Source organism: Melozone crissalis, unplaced genomic scaffold (assembly GCF_028551555.1).
Source record: "Melozone crissalis strain CALT ecotype California unplaced genomic scaffold, PUWL_Pcris_2 ptg000061l_1, whole genome shotgun sequence".
Lineage (NCBI taxonomy): Eukaryota > Metazoa > Chordata > Aves > Passeriformes > Passerellidae > Melozone > Melozone crissalis.
This window is the reverse complement of record NW_026535839.1, coordinates 9,494,671-9,510,080: the sequence shown is the minus strand read 5'-3', so window position 1 is coordinate 9,510,080 and position 15,410 is coordinate 9,494,671. Positions and strand designations below refer to the sequence as shown.

The 15,410-nt window shown below is 50.2% G+C and overlaps 1 protein-coding gene across 3 annotated transcripts in view; it reads left to right on the top strand.

Annotated features, from left to right (window-relative positions):
* JADE2 (jade family PHD finger 2) overlaps positions 1-15,016 on the top strand; it is a 74,245-nt gene extending 59,229 nt beyond the window's left edge. For 2 of the 3 annotated variants that reach the window (XM_054287696.1, XM_054287697.1), the window contains 3 exons: positions 4,158-4,275; positions 8,175-8,303; positions 10,477-15,016. In XM_054287696.1, the coding sequence (XP_054143671.1) occupies positions 4,158-4,275; positions 8,175-8,303; positions 10,477-11,333 (1,104 nt within the window). In that variant the 3' untranslated portion in view covers positions 11,334-15,016. The remainder of the gene's footprint in view (positions 1-4,157; positions 4,276-8,174; positions 8,304-10,476) is intronic. The other variant, XM_054287698.1, reaches the window with a different exon arrangement.
* The last annotated feature ends 394 nt before the right edge of the window (positions 15,017-15,410 follow it).

The following is a 15,410-nucleotide window of genomic DNA, read 5'->3' as shown; positions in this document are numbered from 1 at the left end:
GCAGTGCTCGGTGCATGCACATCATCACTGCCTAAACACTGACATTGATGGAATAAGTTAGTGTTGGGCTCATCCAGGGGTTCAAAAGAACAAATGTCTGCAGGGAGAGGTGCCTTGGCAGGCTGGCTGGGTGGGAGGCAGATGATGCTGCAGCTTGTGTCCACTATACCTGAATAGTTTCACAGAATTATCCTGTGTTGTCCCTCAGGTGCTTTGCAGCAGCAAGGCTTGGGAACACATCATTATTTACTTGCATTAAACATCAAAGATGAGTGAAAGCAGAGTGAGGGCAGGGCCAGTGGGACTGGGCATGGCTGCCCTGCCGCAGCCAAAAGTGGGTCAGCTCCTCAGGGAGCAGAGGCAGAGCCGGGCCAGAGGATGCAGACAGAGGACGCAGCACCTGCAGCTCCCAGTGGTGCAGGACAGCCTGGAATCCTCCCAGCCAGAGCAGAGGAGGCAGCAGCCTCCACAGCAGCTTTTTGGGTGAGAGGGAGCATTGGTGGAGCAGCAGTGCCCAAGTGGTGCCTGAGCTCCCTGGGCTGGGCTGGCTGCCACCCCGTGCAGCTGCCTGTGGATTTGGCTGTCACGGCTGCACGAGGGCAGGAGCAGGGATGGGGCAGAGGCTGGAGAGGAGCAGCAGCTGGAAGGTGAGAAGCAGTGAGAGGAAGAGGCACAGGGGAAGAAGCAGCACACACAGAACCTGGGGTGAGCTGGCAGAGAGGGGACAGGTGCAGTGGTGCTGCTGCTGGGAGGAACACGGGTGTGGCACACTGCAGCAGTGGCACAGGGACAGGGACAGGCAGGGCAGGGATGCCAAGCTTGGCACGCACAGCCCAGGCTCCTTCACTTCCTTTGATTAATACCCAAGCCCTGCTGGTCCCCTCTCTCTGCTCCTGCCGGAGGGGTGAATCCATTGCCCTTGCCCAGGTCCCTGTTAGACCCCCACCCACAGCTCAGGGAGTCTATAGGAGCAAGGAAAGCAGGAGAACAGCATTGTTCTGACCTGGTGGATATGGTGCTGTGGTTTCCTGAGCTGAGGGTGCAGTAGGTGACATGCCCTTCCCTGGGAGGTGAAGGTGGTGGGGGTGCTGCCCCTGCATGTCCCTGAACCCTCCCTTCAATCTGGTGTTGGTCTGCAGTATAACTGAACAGGGTGGGTACTGTGTTCACGTCCAGGTGGGACCTGCCAGCCCTGGTCCCTTGCTGCACCCACTCCCATGTGGATCCTGGAGCCAGAGAGCTTCTTCTGTATGGAAATAGTTGGATTTGAACCTATTGGTCTATTTTCTGTGATTCTGTGGCTTTCATCCCTGTGGTCATCATTGCCATCCCTCTGCCAGTCTGCCTCCCCTTTGTTCCTGCCTTTACTTACCACATTCCCATCTCTGTATTGTGCTGGGCTGGTGCCACCATTAGTGGGTCTCCAGCAACAGGCTGCATCTGCCTGATGCAAGGGTGACAAGTTCAACTCACTTTTCCCCCTCATCTGCTCTATACTGTAAATCTGAACCAGGCTGCTTTGCCTCCTGCTGCTCCCTTTTGTTGCCAGCTTGGCTTTTCCAGCTGCACTGAACCACTGTGCATCCCTGGGTACCATGCTTTGCTCACGGCAGCTTCTCTTTGATTCCTTTGTGTCAAAACTACGTGTTTTACCAGATTTCTCATTTCCCAGAGTTGCCTCCAGGCTTTGTGGGGTGTGCCCATCAGCATTCAGCCTCTGCTTAGCAACTCCCTGCCAGGTTTCACTGCCTGTCCCTGGAAGAGCTGTTTGTTTGTTCTGCTTCCAAGAGTGGAACAATAAACACCAGCCAGATCAAAGTCCAGTGCTCAGATGGGTGATAGGGCTTTAAATCCAACTGTGGGCAGAGCATCCCAGGTATCTGATCCTGCACCTGGCAGGTCACTGCCACCCTGGCTCACTTGCAGATAGTGAGGAATCACATCAAACTGGGATCAGAGAAGAGCAGCCTGGAAGGCTCTGAAGGCTTTCAGAGGGTGTCTACAGGATGTTGTGTTGGATTTTAGCAATTTCAGCACTTAATCTGGCAGAAGTGATTTTGGGGCTGGTCATGGTATAGGGGATCCAGGAGTTGGGGAGGCAGGAGCAGAGAGCAGATGACTTGGGGACAGCCATAGTGATGGTGGTTCTCTCTGTCATTTCTTAATCCCTGACATTTCTATACTTCACAGTGTTAGCAAATTAAAGCTATTACCTGGGAATCCTAATACAGCCCCCCCATTTAATTTTGGCCTTTTTTTTAACCCTCTTTGCCTTTTTAAAAAAGCTTTTTCCAAGGACTGGGTGTTTAAATTAACTTTAACAAAAAGCTGTGGTTTCCAGGCTTTCACACTAGCATCTAAACTTGGCTTGGGGAAGCAGCACTGGGTGGTGTTGAGCTGTGTAAGTGTGGGTAAATACCAGCAGTCTCTAAGCAAAGCTAAAGTAATGTTTTCTTCCAGGAATATCAAATCATAGGGAAGAGATATGGCCAAACTCTTGGAGAGTCAGGTTGCCAGAAGCAGTTGTTGTCTTCATAAAGAAATAGTTTGATGTTTTCTCCAATCCAGAAAGCAAAAAAGGGAACATAGTAAAATATGCTGTAGAGCTCCCTGCCTTGTATTTACAGCTAGGGGATTCAACAACAACAAAAAAAGAGCAGCTTCTTCTCCTTTTTTTCTAAACATTCCCAAATTGTCCTTAAGTGAGGCAGGGGTTGCCTGCAGTTGTCCTGCTGCCCTCACAGCCTGTGGTGGCAGATACAAGGTAAGTGTGGGATGATGTCCTTGCTTGCTGTGTTATTGTGAGAGGCTCCTGGCCACACTGGGACAGTCCCCCAAGCCTGGAAATACTCTCTGCAGAGAAGGATGTGAGCATGAGGAGGGGAGGAATCGAAGAGATCAGGGTCACACGTGGGTGTGGACATACCCATGTGCACGTTCCTCTGTTCAGGCCACCTCCCCCTTACCTTGTTACAGGCAGCATCAAAAAGCTGAGTAAATGCTGTCAAATCCTGTTAGCTGCCATTAGCATTTTATGCTCTGCAGCTGAAAGCCTCTGCTTGCTCCAAAGCCTTGATGTCCATTGTGGCAGCAGTGCCAGAGCCTGGCTCTCCAGCCACCCTTACGTGGGGCTGGCAAAGGCAGGGCATGAAACTCATCAAGTGCCAGGTGCCAGGAGTTATCAGCAATAATTCTGTCATCTTGTGCTGCTGGGGGTGTTTATCAGCAGCAGGGTTTAGCTGCTGGGCTCATGTGAGCTGTTATATTTTGTGCTTTGCTGTTTGTGTTTAAAGCTTCAGATAATCATAAATGGGCTGGGTTGGAAGGGACCTTAAAAGATCATCTCATTCCAGCCCCACTGCCATGGTTAATGAAAGTTCTTGAGCTGGGACAGAATGCACCAGTGATTTGCAGGTAACTGTGGAGCAAGCGTAAATATCCATATGGAGGGGCCAGGTTTGAGGCAGGGAGCTGCTGCAGCTGCTGACCTGGGCCAGCATTACCAGGGAATTTTGCTGTGTTTTCTGTGCTTTTCCCTGGGATCTGCTTTAGGGCAGTCCTGTGAACCTCTGCCATCCCCATCCCAGCTCAGTCCCTCCCCTGCACTGGCTGTGGGAGGAGGGTTTGTCCCTCTTGCAAAAGGTGCAGTTTGTGTATGAGAGCTGGTGGCACCGAGCTGCTTCATCGAATTTGGCATTTTTTGTGCAGTGGCCTTGTCAGGTGTGCACAGGAATGTGCAGGGTGCAGCTGCTGGGCCAGGGGCTCAGCACAGTGCTCAGGTGTTGGTGCTGGCCCTGTCCATGCCTGTGTTAAATGCTCCTTCTGCAGCACCTTCCTCATCTTCCTCATCTTCCTGCCCAGCCTCCCCTGCCCACCGTGGGCTCCTGGCTGATCCCAGGACAGAGCTGTTTGGGCTTGGAATGATTCACTGCATGGCTCTTCCCATATGTACCACACGGTTTGGGTCCAGAGCCCGCTCTGCCAGCCCTGGCTCACCCAAAGGGCCATGGCAGGAGGGCAGCACAGATGATGGTGAGGGGAAAAGGATGGAATCCCAGGGAGTGGGGATTTCCCTGGGCAGCAGGAGCAGCAGCACAGCTTGAGGGGACCTGCTGTGACCCTGCCTAAGCCAGACACTGTTTCTTGTGTTTCTGTAGGTTAGAAATCTCTGTTACATGGTGACAAGACGGGAGAAAATGAAACACACCATTTGTAATCTGCAGGAGCAGATCTTCCATCTCCAGATGAAGCTGATTGAGAAAGATCTTTACCCAGGTCAGTACCACAAAACTCGCTCTCACAGATGCTTCCCACTGAAGCCAAATTGTGTGCCAGGGAAGCCAGAGCTGCCCCCTCCCCTGATGTGTTATTTTGGCATGGCTCATATATTGACTCAGAAACACTCAATAAAGCCAGACTGGAGTGCTGGAGCTGTTTGCCTTCACAGATCCCTCTTGATCCTCCCCTTCCCAGAAATCACTCAGGACCAAGCATTTGCTTAGGTGGGGGTGCTGAGACCGTATTTGGTGACTTTTTGTGGTCTGGGGCTGCTTGGGAGGAGGTGGCACATCGTGGGCATGGGGCTGCTCTGCAGCGGGCACAGGCTGGAGCCCTGCTCAGGCTCTTTGCAGATGCCCTCGAGCATTCTGTCAGGAATCAAGGGTTAAGCTGCTGGTGGGGAGCCTGTTGCTCCAGGAGACCAGCTCCTTTAGCTTTGGTCAGCTGCAGCTCCCTGCTTCACATACCCTTAGTGGAGATCATGCTGCTGCCTGCAAAGCCTCTGCCAGCTTTTATTAAGGAGCTGAAATAAAGCTGGTTTCCTTTTGTCCTACTTTTTTTTCCTTTTGCACAAGCAATGCTGGAGCCCACAGCTCCTGCTCCCTCCTCCTTCTCCTCCTGTGCCTCCTGTGGCAGGGCAGAGCAGCCCCTGTGGCTGCAGAAGAGTTTTTCCAGCAGCAGCATCTGGTGCTTTGGCAGCCGCTTCCGACGGTTGTTGTGTTTGTGGCTTTGGAGTTGTGTTTGAAGCCATCACATGGTTGGGGTTTCTTCAGGAACTGTCTGGGCTGAGCTTTCCTTGACAAAAGTCTCCTTTGACTGAAGTTTTGGAGGCTGAGGAATGTGTGTGCTGAGATGTCTGTGAGTCAGGCCCATGCAGATTCCTGTTGATAACCAGGGCCAGGCAGCAGTGGGGCACAGGAGGGCTGGGGCGCCCCAGGGTGTGCTCTGGGCTGATGTGGGCCCTGCAAATCCCAGTCCCTGGCATACTGGCAAATCCCAGTCCCTGGCATACTCTGAGTTGCTCTGCCTGTCCTTACTGGACCAGAGGTACAGCTCAGCAGCCTGAACACACACAAATGGTATTTGCACTACTGGAGACCTCACATTGCACATCTATTCCCTGGCACCCAGGGTGTAATGTGCACATTATTCCTGAGCTGGACCCCCCCCTCACTGTCCCAGCCAGCAGCATCCCTGCCATATGCTGTCACTGCCAGCTTCTGAGGGTTTTGGAGGCATCACAGGGGACTTCAGGATGCTCTTTAAACCCAGCCCAGCATTGGCAGCTCTCAGAAGGAGACAGGCACAGGGTAGCTTGCCAGGATGGGTTTTTAAGCTCTCCTCTCTTGCAGACAGGGTGTTAGATAGCTGGAAATGCCCTTGGGGACCTGTGTTCCCTGAAATTCTCTTGGGGACCTGTGTTCCCCAAAATGCCTTGGGGTTCATGTCCAGCCCTCTCTGATGCAGCAGTGGGATGGGAGCCAGCAGTTCCTCCCAGGGACAGTGGGAGTAGGTGAGCTGGGAGCCTCACCAGTGGGGTGCAGATGCCAGCCAATGATGGGGAGCTGTGTTGAGGCTCTGATGATGATGGTGTTTTGGGGTTGTCTGCATTGCCCATTGGTGCTGTGCAATTGCCCTTCCCCAAAATGTTATGGGTGTACTTAGAAAAGCATGGCTGCTGTGCCCATGGTGTTTGTTCTGCCTGAAGGTGAGTGATCAGAGACAAACCCACAATGGGAGGGTGGCTTGGGCAGGGTTTGGTGTGCAGGGCTCATTTCAGACCTTGTGCTGCAGATGCCCTTCCCTCCTGCCCTGTCTGGCTGGTGTTTGCACTTTTCCACTGTGAACCGACCAAGCTGAGCTGCTTGTCTCCCCTGGGATGGACTTACTGCTTGAGCCTGAGCAGGGAGTGACTGCTTCCTCTGGGACCCAGCTCCCCTGAGTCCCTGCTGCCAGGGAAACAGCCCAGCTCCAGGAATTTGGTCCTGGCATCTCCAGGTGGTTTGGGCATCTGGGTCCTTCCCATGCCAGGGGGACATTAGGCACCCTTCAACATCAGTCTGTAGAGTGTCCTGAGCTCAGGAGGAGTTCCCCTGCCAAGACCACACCGGGAGCTGCAGATACTGAGCTTCCAGTGGAGCCAAAGCTTTGGATAACTCACTGCTGCTTTTTCCAGCATTACAAAGCACTCACTGGTTTGGAAGAAGGGGATGGTTCTGTTAGCATCCTCTCCACTGCTCCTGACCAGGATGCTCCCCCTCCATACCTGGGCTTCCTGGGAGAAAGGAAGAAGTCTCCATTATTTCACCAGGATGAGGGCAGTTTTTAGCTGCTGTACAGTAGCCATCCACTGAGATCTGTTGGGGTTGTTCCAAAGATGGTTTTGGCACAAAGGTTTTTTTGGACCGGCTCCCACACAAAACTCAGAACAGGAGGGGTTTATTTTTCCCGCTGTCAAATGATCATTTAAGCAGGAGATTCTTAATAAAATCAGTGAGAACTTCCCGTGTAAAATGAACCTTCCTCTCTTCCCTGTATTTTTCTTGCACTGAGTGGAAAGTAAACCCTGTCTGGCTTTGAAACACAGCTACTATTTTGACAGGTTCCTCTTCAAAAAGTGCTGCTCGGGTTTCTCTTTAGCCCCGTTGTGCTGTCTAAACAAAGTTAGATTTTGATTTTGTAAGCGAAGTGAAAAATGTGTCTGCCTTCCTCCCATTACTTGGCAGGAACGTAGCAAATACCAAATTTGCTTTTGCATTTCTTCCTTTCTTTCTGTAAGTCCTTTGGTCAGGAGAGGTTCCTGGCTGGCAACTCCAGGACTGTAAATCCTCTGTTAATTCAGACTCAGGCAGGTGCAATGCAAATTCCCTCCCCTGCCCACCCAGTACATTTCCACTGCTGCTGCAGGGGGAGAGCTGAGGTTATTCTCTCTGACCCCTCCACCCCGTGGCCTCTCTGCTGAGGATTTGCTGCTGGCTCACACAATAAACTGATTTCTTCCTTAAGATCATTGTTTAGCCAATGGGCCAGACTCTGTAAAACTGCCTGTTTTGCCTCCATTTCCACGAGCCACCCACATTTTGGTTTAAGGGCAATATCCTTCCCTCTCTGAAAATTAATAGAAGTTTTAGCATGGACTTCTAGGGGAGAATGGCCTAAAAGAGAGTAAGTAAAAACCGCTGAAAGTATTTTACTTGGCAATACAAGTTGTACTTTTATAGGGTATTTGTCCTGTTTACCCAAGAGGAATAAATCCAGTAGATGTTCAAAGCCATTTAGGAAATGCTAATTCTTAGCTGAATGTCTTTATAGCTGAGAGTTAGATCCCTACCTTTCCACAGGCAGTCCTGGCCATCTTTCCTACCTATATCACTTTAGGGTTTTTTCACTCCAGTACACTTTTGTCAAATCAAGGTTGGCTCTAAAACTGCTGGTACCTTTGCTCGGTCAGTCTGGCTGTGCAGCGGAATCCCCTCTGGAGATGCTCTTGTTGGTGATGGGTGACACAGCACCAGGTTTGTAGGTCACTATGGCTCCTGCAAGGTGTCTGAGCAGGATTTGGGGTTACTCCCTAGTGGGTCCTCACCCTATAGTCCTGCTCCAGGTCTGTGTCTGTAGAACCTCCAGCAAATCACCTGCCTTCAGTGGGGCTGGTCCTGTGGCCACTCCTCTCCAAGGCTAAAATCTCTTTTTTTTATAACCTACAGGATTAAGATTTTCTTAAAATGTAGAGACCTTATCCTACAGCTGGCCAAAGGATGGCCCTTGCTCTCCCTTTGGCTTGGAGGTGTTTGCAGGTCTCCACTGCAGGGGTGTGCCCAGGGGAATTCGCTCACCGCAGCATCCCTGATGCCTCGTCTCACACGGCGTTTTCCTTTTTTCCTAAAAAATGCCAGAACAAACTGGGAAGAAGACAAAGGGTAAGAAAAGTGACCCAAGAAGGAAAGGAAGAGATGGTAGAAAAAATAGTCCTGAGAAGACAGAGAAAAGGAAATCGGTCAACGAAACTGTTTTGGGCCAACTGGGTAAGTCTGATTTTATGGCGCAGAGCTGACCCGCGATGCTGGAGGCTCCCTCTTTTGGGGAGCAGGGTTGAGAGTCCCAGCCCCTGATCCCTCCTGCATGTAACACCGTGGAGTTACACTTGCCATCTCACTTTTGTGGGAATCAGCCTGAATCATCCAGGTCCTGCTAGAGAGACTGGCTCAGAAACATGCTGGCTGGCAGGGCAGGGGATTTAAAATTCCCTCTGTAGCTCCAGGGCAGGGAGAATGTGTTACAAAACCTGTGATGTGCTGCTGGAGCGGGATTTCACTTTCAGGTGATAAAATCAGACTTACCCACCCCATAGTAGGGCTGTTCCCTGTGCTTTCTGTGCTGTGCAGTGATGGTGAGTGCAGCACGTGGGCTGTGAGGTGTTCTGTACCATCCATGGCCATGCTGGTTGTGCCAGTGGTGCAGGAACATCCAGGAGTCAGGCACAAAGCTCATCCATCTCTTGAATTTGCTCAGGGGTGAGGAGCTTGGCCCTACACATGCTTCAGCCACCTCCAGCAGGTCCCCATCACCTAAAAAGTTTTTTGAACAAGGTCCTTGACAACTGCATGTGGTTTTTACGTGGAATTGGGCTGTTGCTTGACTTCCTCTGGTGCTGCCACCTCCACCAGCAGAGGCAGGAGGTGATGAGTTTGTGTGTGCCTGGCTGCCAGGGCACAGGGGAGCACTGGTCCTTTGGGGCTCTCAGGCAGCCTGGAGATGCTGTAAAACCCTCCAGGGGGTACAGAGCATTTCTGTGGGAGGTCTGATGGTCTGGACCTCCCTGCCTTGCTCTGCTTTGCACATTGCTCACCTCACTATGCTGCTTTCTGTCATCTCAGAGCTGTTGGAAATGGTGCTTTTGCACTCATTCTGTCTCTGCTCTGTTTGCTAAAGAAGTTTTGGATTTACTGGGGCAAATTCCAGCAAACAATGGAGGCTGGAGAATCTCAGAGGAAAGCTGCATGGCTATGAGCTTGGGAAACCAGGCAACTTGACCCAAAGTTTCACCAAGGTCTTGTTACTTCCTGCATTTTGTGAAGGGCTTGAAGCATCCCTTGGGGCTGCTGTCATCAAAGCAGGGCTGGGTAAGGTGAGCTGGGCAGTGCTCTTGCCCACAAAACTTGGGCTTTTTGGTGTTTGGGTACCACACAATGGCCAAAGTTCATCCTTGCTCCTGCATCACCTTCCCTGCCTTGGGCTGCTGTCAGGGTGGGTGCTGTCTTCTCCAAAAAGGCTGTGGTGAGTTGCAGGAGGTGCAGGGTCACAGCCTGTGTTGCTGCTCACAGGTGAGGGTGATGTAAGGCTGACAGTGCTATCAGCAAACCTTGTGGGCATGAGTCACCCTGCCCAGGCCACTGCTCTTTCCTCTCTGTTGCCAGACTGACTGTTTCAAAGGAAAGCTCTTCCTGAAATCCAAAATCAAACCTCATTTTTCCTCCATCCATAAAACCACCTCAGATGTTGAACCCGTGGGTTTCTGTTTCAGAGATTAAAAACTGCCTGTGCCTGTGTAGGTGTGTACCTTTCCCATTACTAATTGGACTCAATTAGCCCAGCCCACAATGCTCACTCTTGCTCTCAATGATCATTATCAGGAAGCTTTTTAGCTTTTTCCATTCCAGCCTTCATCTCTGCTCCTCTTCTTCAGTTTCCATGCCTTCTGAGATGTTCTCAGACCTGCAGATGTAGCAGTGGTCCCATCACCATGCTGGCTGCGTGGCTCTGGGGGTGGCCTTGCAGCAGCTGCTTCCTGGGGAACCTGTCATTCCCCTGTCCTGCTCTGTCACCATATTTTTTAACTTACGCTTGAATTGTTTGTCGTCCACCTTTTCATGAGAATGTTTCCACCTGTGCTGGGATGTGCCATTCCTTGTCATCTTCACTGAAGGAAGAAGCTTGGTTTGGGTTCAGGGAGGTTTGTGGAGAGTTGGATGTGAGGGACTGCTCAGGTTGTTGTGCTATGATCCCTCTGCACCCCAAGTTCGGCACTAGTGCTGGAGTAACCCCTGCTCTGTGTCCGGTGTGGTGTGTTGTAGTTGATCTTCCGAGTGTTTCTCCAGTGCCAGGGAGTTCTGGTGGAGTGGGTGATGGTGATAGAGGGCAACATGGCTGTTCCTGTTCCTGGCTTCTGAGGCAATCTTCCACTCTTGTTTTCCCCAGGCTTGTCAACCTCCTTCCCCATCGACGGGACCTTCTTCAACAGCTGGTTGGCACAGTCAGTGCAGATCACTGCGGAGAACATGGCGATGAGCGAGTGGTCACTCAACAACGCCCACCACGAGGCCAGCACGCCCGGCCTCTCTGAGGAGCTCCTCCAGGACGAGGAGACCTTGCTGAGCTTCATGATGGACCATTCCCTCAGGTCCCCGTTCAGGCAGAGCGAGACCACAAAGAAAGTGAAAAGCAGAACGAGAACAAACACTAAGAAAAAGCTGCCGAGGAGCAGCCCCTGTGCGGTGAGCGGGGGCCACCCGGAGGGCTCGGAGCCCTGGACTAACAACGCCAGCAACTTGGAGGATCCCGCCAAACCCTTCGCTCTGGATTCCAGACCCAGCAAGTCGGAAAAAGGGGCGGCCAAGCTCCCCACCGACCGCAAAGGGACGGGCGAGGCCAAAAAGGTGGCCAGGAAGGGCTCTCTGCAGAAAGCCAGCGAGCCTCACCCCCCTGCTGGGACGCGGGGCTGCGCCAGCAAGGAGGAGGAGGAGGAGGAGACGCCGCGCTGCGCTCAGCCGGAGCCCAGCCCCGCGGCCAAAGTGCCTGACTCCATAGGTAGCCCCAAAACCATCGTGCGGTTCAAATTACCAAAGGAGAGCCGGGGGGCGCGGCGGGCGCAGCCCCCCAAGGCCGAGGGCGCTGGCGGAGCTGCCCTGCGGCGCTTCGAGGCCGACACGGACGGATACTTCTCCGACGCCGAGATGAGCGACTCGGACGGGGAGTCCCGCGGTGGCCGGGCGCAGCGGGGCCAGCTGGAGGCGGCCGGTGAGGACATCGTCAGGATGAGCATCCTGGCTTCCTAACTCCTCCGAGCGCGCCGGCTCCGTGAGGCCTCAACCCAGTTCCAACTGCCATGTCCAATTTCTGCCTGGTGTCGCGGCGAGGGGGGTTTTTAATATGTGTATATAGTTGGAAATTCGGCACTGTTGTCTTTCTCTTCTCGAAACGCCTGAGATACAGCTTCAGCTTCACCGACATCGACGACTGTGACAGCAGTGGTCCCTCCCCGGCTCCCTGCCTGATCCCACTGCCTGGGAACGTGAGCCGGCACCCGGCAGGACCAACGTCGAGGGCGCTGAGAGGGTGGAGGGTGCCGGTATACCCGTGCTTTCTGCAGGGATGACAGTTAATTAATGGGCATTATTTAATGAGGGGCAGATTTCTGCCTGGGACGGTTGCCCTCAGAGCAGGGAGCGATAGAGGGTCCGGCAGTGGCCAGCTGTGGGAGGGGAAATTCCCACCTGTGTGTGCGGAGAGAAGGAAGCGAAATAAGCGATTCTAAAATAAATAATGACTAAAGCACAAAAAGCTTGTTGGAGGAAAACGCTTGGGGTGGAAGAGAGCAATGTTACATTTCTATTTTTAGGGAAAAAAACCTCTTGGTCGTTATTTTTCCCCTCACCTTTCCATCTGGTTGGGATCCGTCCAGGGGCCAGGATGCAAACGTCCTCCCCATCCATGCCCCCAGTGAGGTTCTTAGAAACATTGAAGGGATTTACTCAGGTGAATGGGTCAGAAAGTGGAGAATGGAAATGTGGGGCTGGATGGAGGAGGAAAGCATCCTTTAAAACCACCATGGGGAGTCAGGGTCGGTGTAACCTGGGAGGCTGAACAATTTTTTTGCCCATGCTTCCCTCCAATGCTGCTGTGGTCCCACCATGCCAGGGCAGCACATTTGAAATCCCCCTTGCAAACCAAAACCATGGCCCCAAGGCCAAATGTGCCGTCACTGAGGGGAAATTATGTTGCCACCACCATTATGTTTTCCTTCTAAATGCTACAATGGAAATGGTGAATTTATTCCTCTCCATCCTTTGTTTTGTTTTGGTTTTTTTTTTTTTTAACTTTAAATCCTGGTTACAAGCTGTTGACTCGTTGTGGGGGGGTGATTCACAGAAGCTGACATTATAAATATTACAATAATTTAATGCATAAAATGTCCCCAATAAGCCTTAAATGTTGTTTAAAAGCCCATGTTACCTATAAGTCAGGCGAATTTCCATGTTTGCACTTAATTGCACCATTACTTCGGTTTTGGCTTCAAAGGTCACAGTTAAGTCATGCTACGTGTTTTATTGGAGTGACCCCAGTGTGAGCTCAGGGAACAAAAAAAAAAAAAAGGAATTCACTGAAACTTTTGTTGTTGTTGTTTTTTAAAAATAAAAAATGTTTTAAAAAAAAAACTAAAAAAAAAAAAACAAAACCAACCCAAACCTGGGACACTTCTGCAACCGGTTAAAACCCATCACTAAACAAAAAAACCTTGCAATTGTCAAACCAATCAGTCAAAGAATTTTGTGGATGCCAAAGAAATATTTTGACAGTCAAGCAGCACAGCCAGAAACCGGAAACTTGTCATTATGAAAAAAAAAATTGGAAGTTATTTAGCAACCAAGGACTAAAGACACACTCATACCACACTGCTGCGGCGTTAGGTTCCAAGCTTGCTCCGAGGGATGCTGCTGCTCCGAGACCGCATCCTGCCATTTTGGTTTCCGATGCTTTTTGCTCATTTCACTGTGAGCTTTCTTTTTGAAACTCTGAGACTATTTCGATTGGTGTTTTAGAGTAGATCATCATCTTTATCAGCCTTCCAAAGTCCTTATTATTGATCAAATTGCAGCAAAGATCAGCGATGACAGCCCAGCTGATCCCAGACACGGCGACCGGTGGGGGCTGCGGGTGGGATGCCCAGCCCTGCCTGAGCCCAACACTCACCTGGCTGAGACTGACCGTGCCTGGGAAGGAATCTTCCTCAGATGGGAAAAATGTGACACAAGTTATTAGTGGGGGAAAAAACAAAAGAAAACAAAAAAACAGCAAAATACCAACAAAACAGGAACTACCTTTGTTATAAATTAGCATAATCCATTGAGGATGGAAATGAAAATCTGCTCATTAATTAAGGCTCAGTATGTTCAGATAATGTTAAATACAGTAAATAGGACTTAGTTTATCTTATCAGGCTTGCTAGCTTTAGCTCCAGTATCCTAGTATACGAGTCATAACAATAATCAATATGCTGCCTTTTAATGAATCTTGCTTCCGTGTGCTTCACTCAATTATGGTTAAAAAAAAAGCAATCCACAAATTTCACTGTACACAGTTCCATTCATCAGCTTCTGCACTACTTGTCTTCTCAGTACAGGAAAGCAAAAATGGGGAAACTTTAAAGAACAACCAACCTGGCACCTCCAACATTGGGCAATAGCGCAGTTTGAAACACTCCCAAAATATCAGGCATCACGTTTTGCCATCAGGAGATGGGGGGGAAAGCTAAACAAGCTGGTGGGGCACAGGGAGAAGAATGGGATGGCAGGAATAGAGAGGAGGAAAAGGACTCTGGTGAGCTTTGGGGCTGAGCAAGGGCTGGACCATGGCAGGATGGCTGCAGCCACCCCAGAGCATCCCCTGCCTGGAGCGTCCTGGGAGCAGGGGAGTCTGGTGTTCTGGAGAGAAAATGCACAAGGAAAATATTTTTGATGTTAATGTAAATGTATTTTGAAATGAATAGAAAGAGAAGAAAAAAAGGTTTATTTTAGTACAGAAATGTTATCTTTTAAGATGTATAAACTGCAGGAACTGACATTTGCACTGTAAGAGCACCTGTTTCCTTGGAGAAGCAGCCGCTGTTGAGATGAGGATGCAGAAAGCATCATTCCCTGATGGAGCACAGCCCCTCACCAGCCCCAGCCCTGATGGCTGAGGGAGTTTCCCCAGGACAGCTCCCATTCCACACTCCCATTTTCCCCACACCCATCTTTTGATATTTTTTTTTAAATTTTTCTTTTTTTTTTCTTTTTTCATTTGCACCTATGTTATGGGGTTAGGATGCCTGCTGTCCCATGGAGCTCACCCCAAGGTTGGATGCAGAATGGAGCCAGGATGGATGCAGGCTGCAGGAAGATGCTGCTACAGGGCAGGGCATGAGGTTTGGTTGTTCTTTAAGGAAATCCCCTGCAGTTTGCACCATTCCACATGCAAACCAACCCACTTCACATCAGTTACAGGAAACTATATGAATGTCGCAGGAGGAGAAACCCTTCTGTTTTCTTTGTTTCAAAGAACGTGATGTGCCATTTGTTAATACAAAAGAGAAATATTGAAAATATATTGAAAAGAGCAATTTTAAATTATTTTTGGCTTATGTTGCAATATTTATTTTCTTGTATTAGAAATTCCTTTGTAGAGAAAAAATGTATTTTTCATTAATGCAAAAACCTATTTCTCCTTTTTGTACATTTTCCATGTTAGTTAATCCTTAAAGCAATATAATGTTATCAAACTCGTTCTGTGTGAGACTGTATTATGCATGCTATTTGTGTTGCCTTGGAATAGCTCTGTCTGCCATTATTTTCATCCTGTTTAGATACAGTGTATGCTTTAATACACATTGGGACCATGGCCCATTGCTTATGAAAAGAAACCCCTTTGCATTCCTCAATGTGTTGGCTAATGCAGTCAATAAAGCAGTGTTTTCTGTGTACCTCGTGTTGGTGTAGTGAGCATGGTCACACAGAGCAAGCTCATCCCAGGGATGCAGGAATGCTGGTCCAGCCCTGCTGATGCAGCCACTCTGCCTGTGAGGAGCACATTTTTAAACTTTCATTGCATTTCCATTGCCAAATCTTAGCCAGCTCTTGGGGAAACACAGCTGGAGATGTTTGTAACAGCTGGAAGGGCAAGCCCAAGCAGGAGGATGTTCACAAAGTTCCCCATGCCTGAAAGTTTCTGTAATTCAAGGTAGCTCCCTTTCTGGTGGAGATTTAAGTCTTGTTTTGCAGACTTGGAGCTAAGCCCACAGAGGAAGTCCTGCTGTGAGACAGGATGCTCAGAGGAACAGCTTCTTGCACCAGGAGCTGCTTTAACAGGCAGGGAAA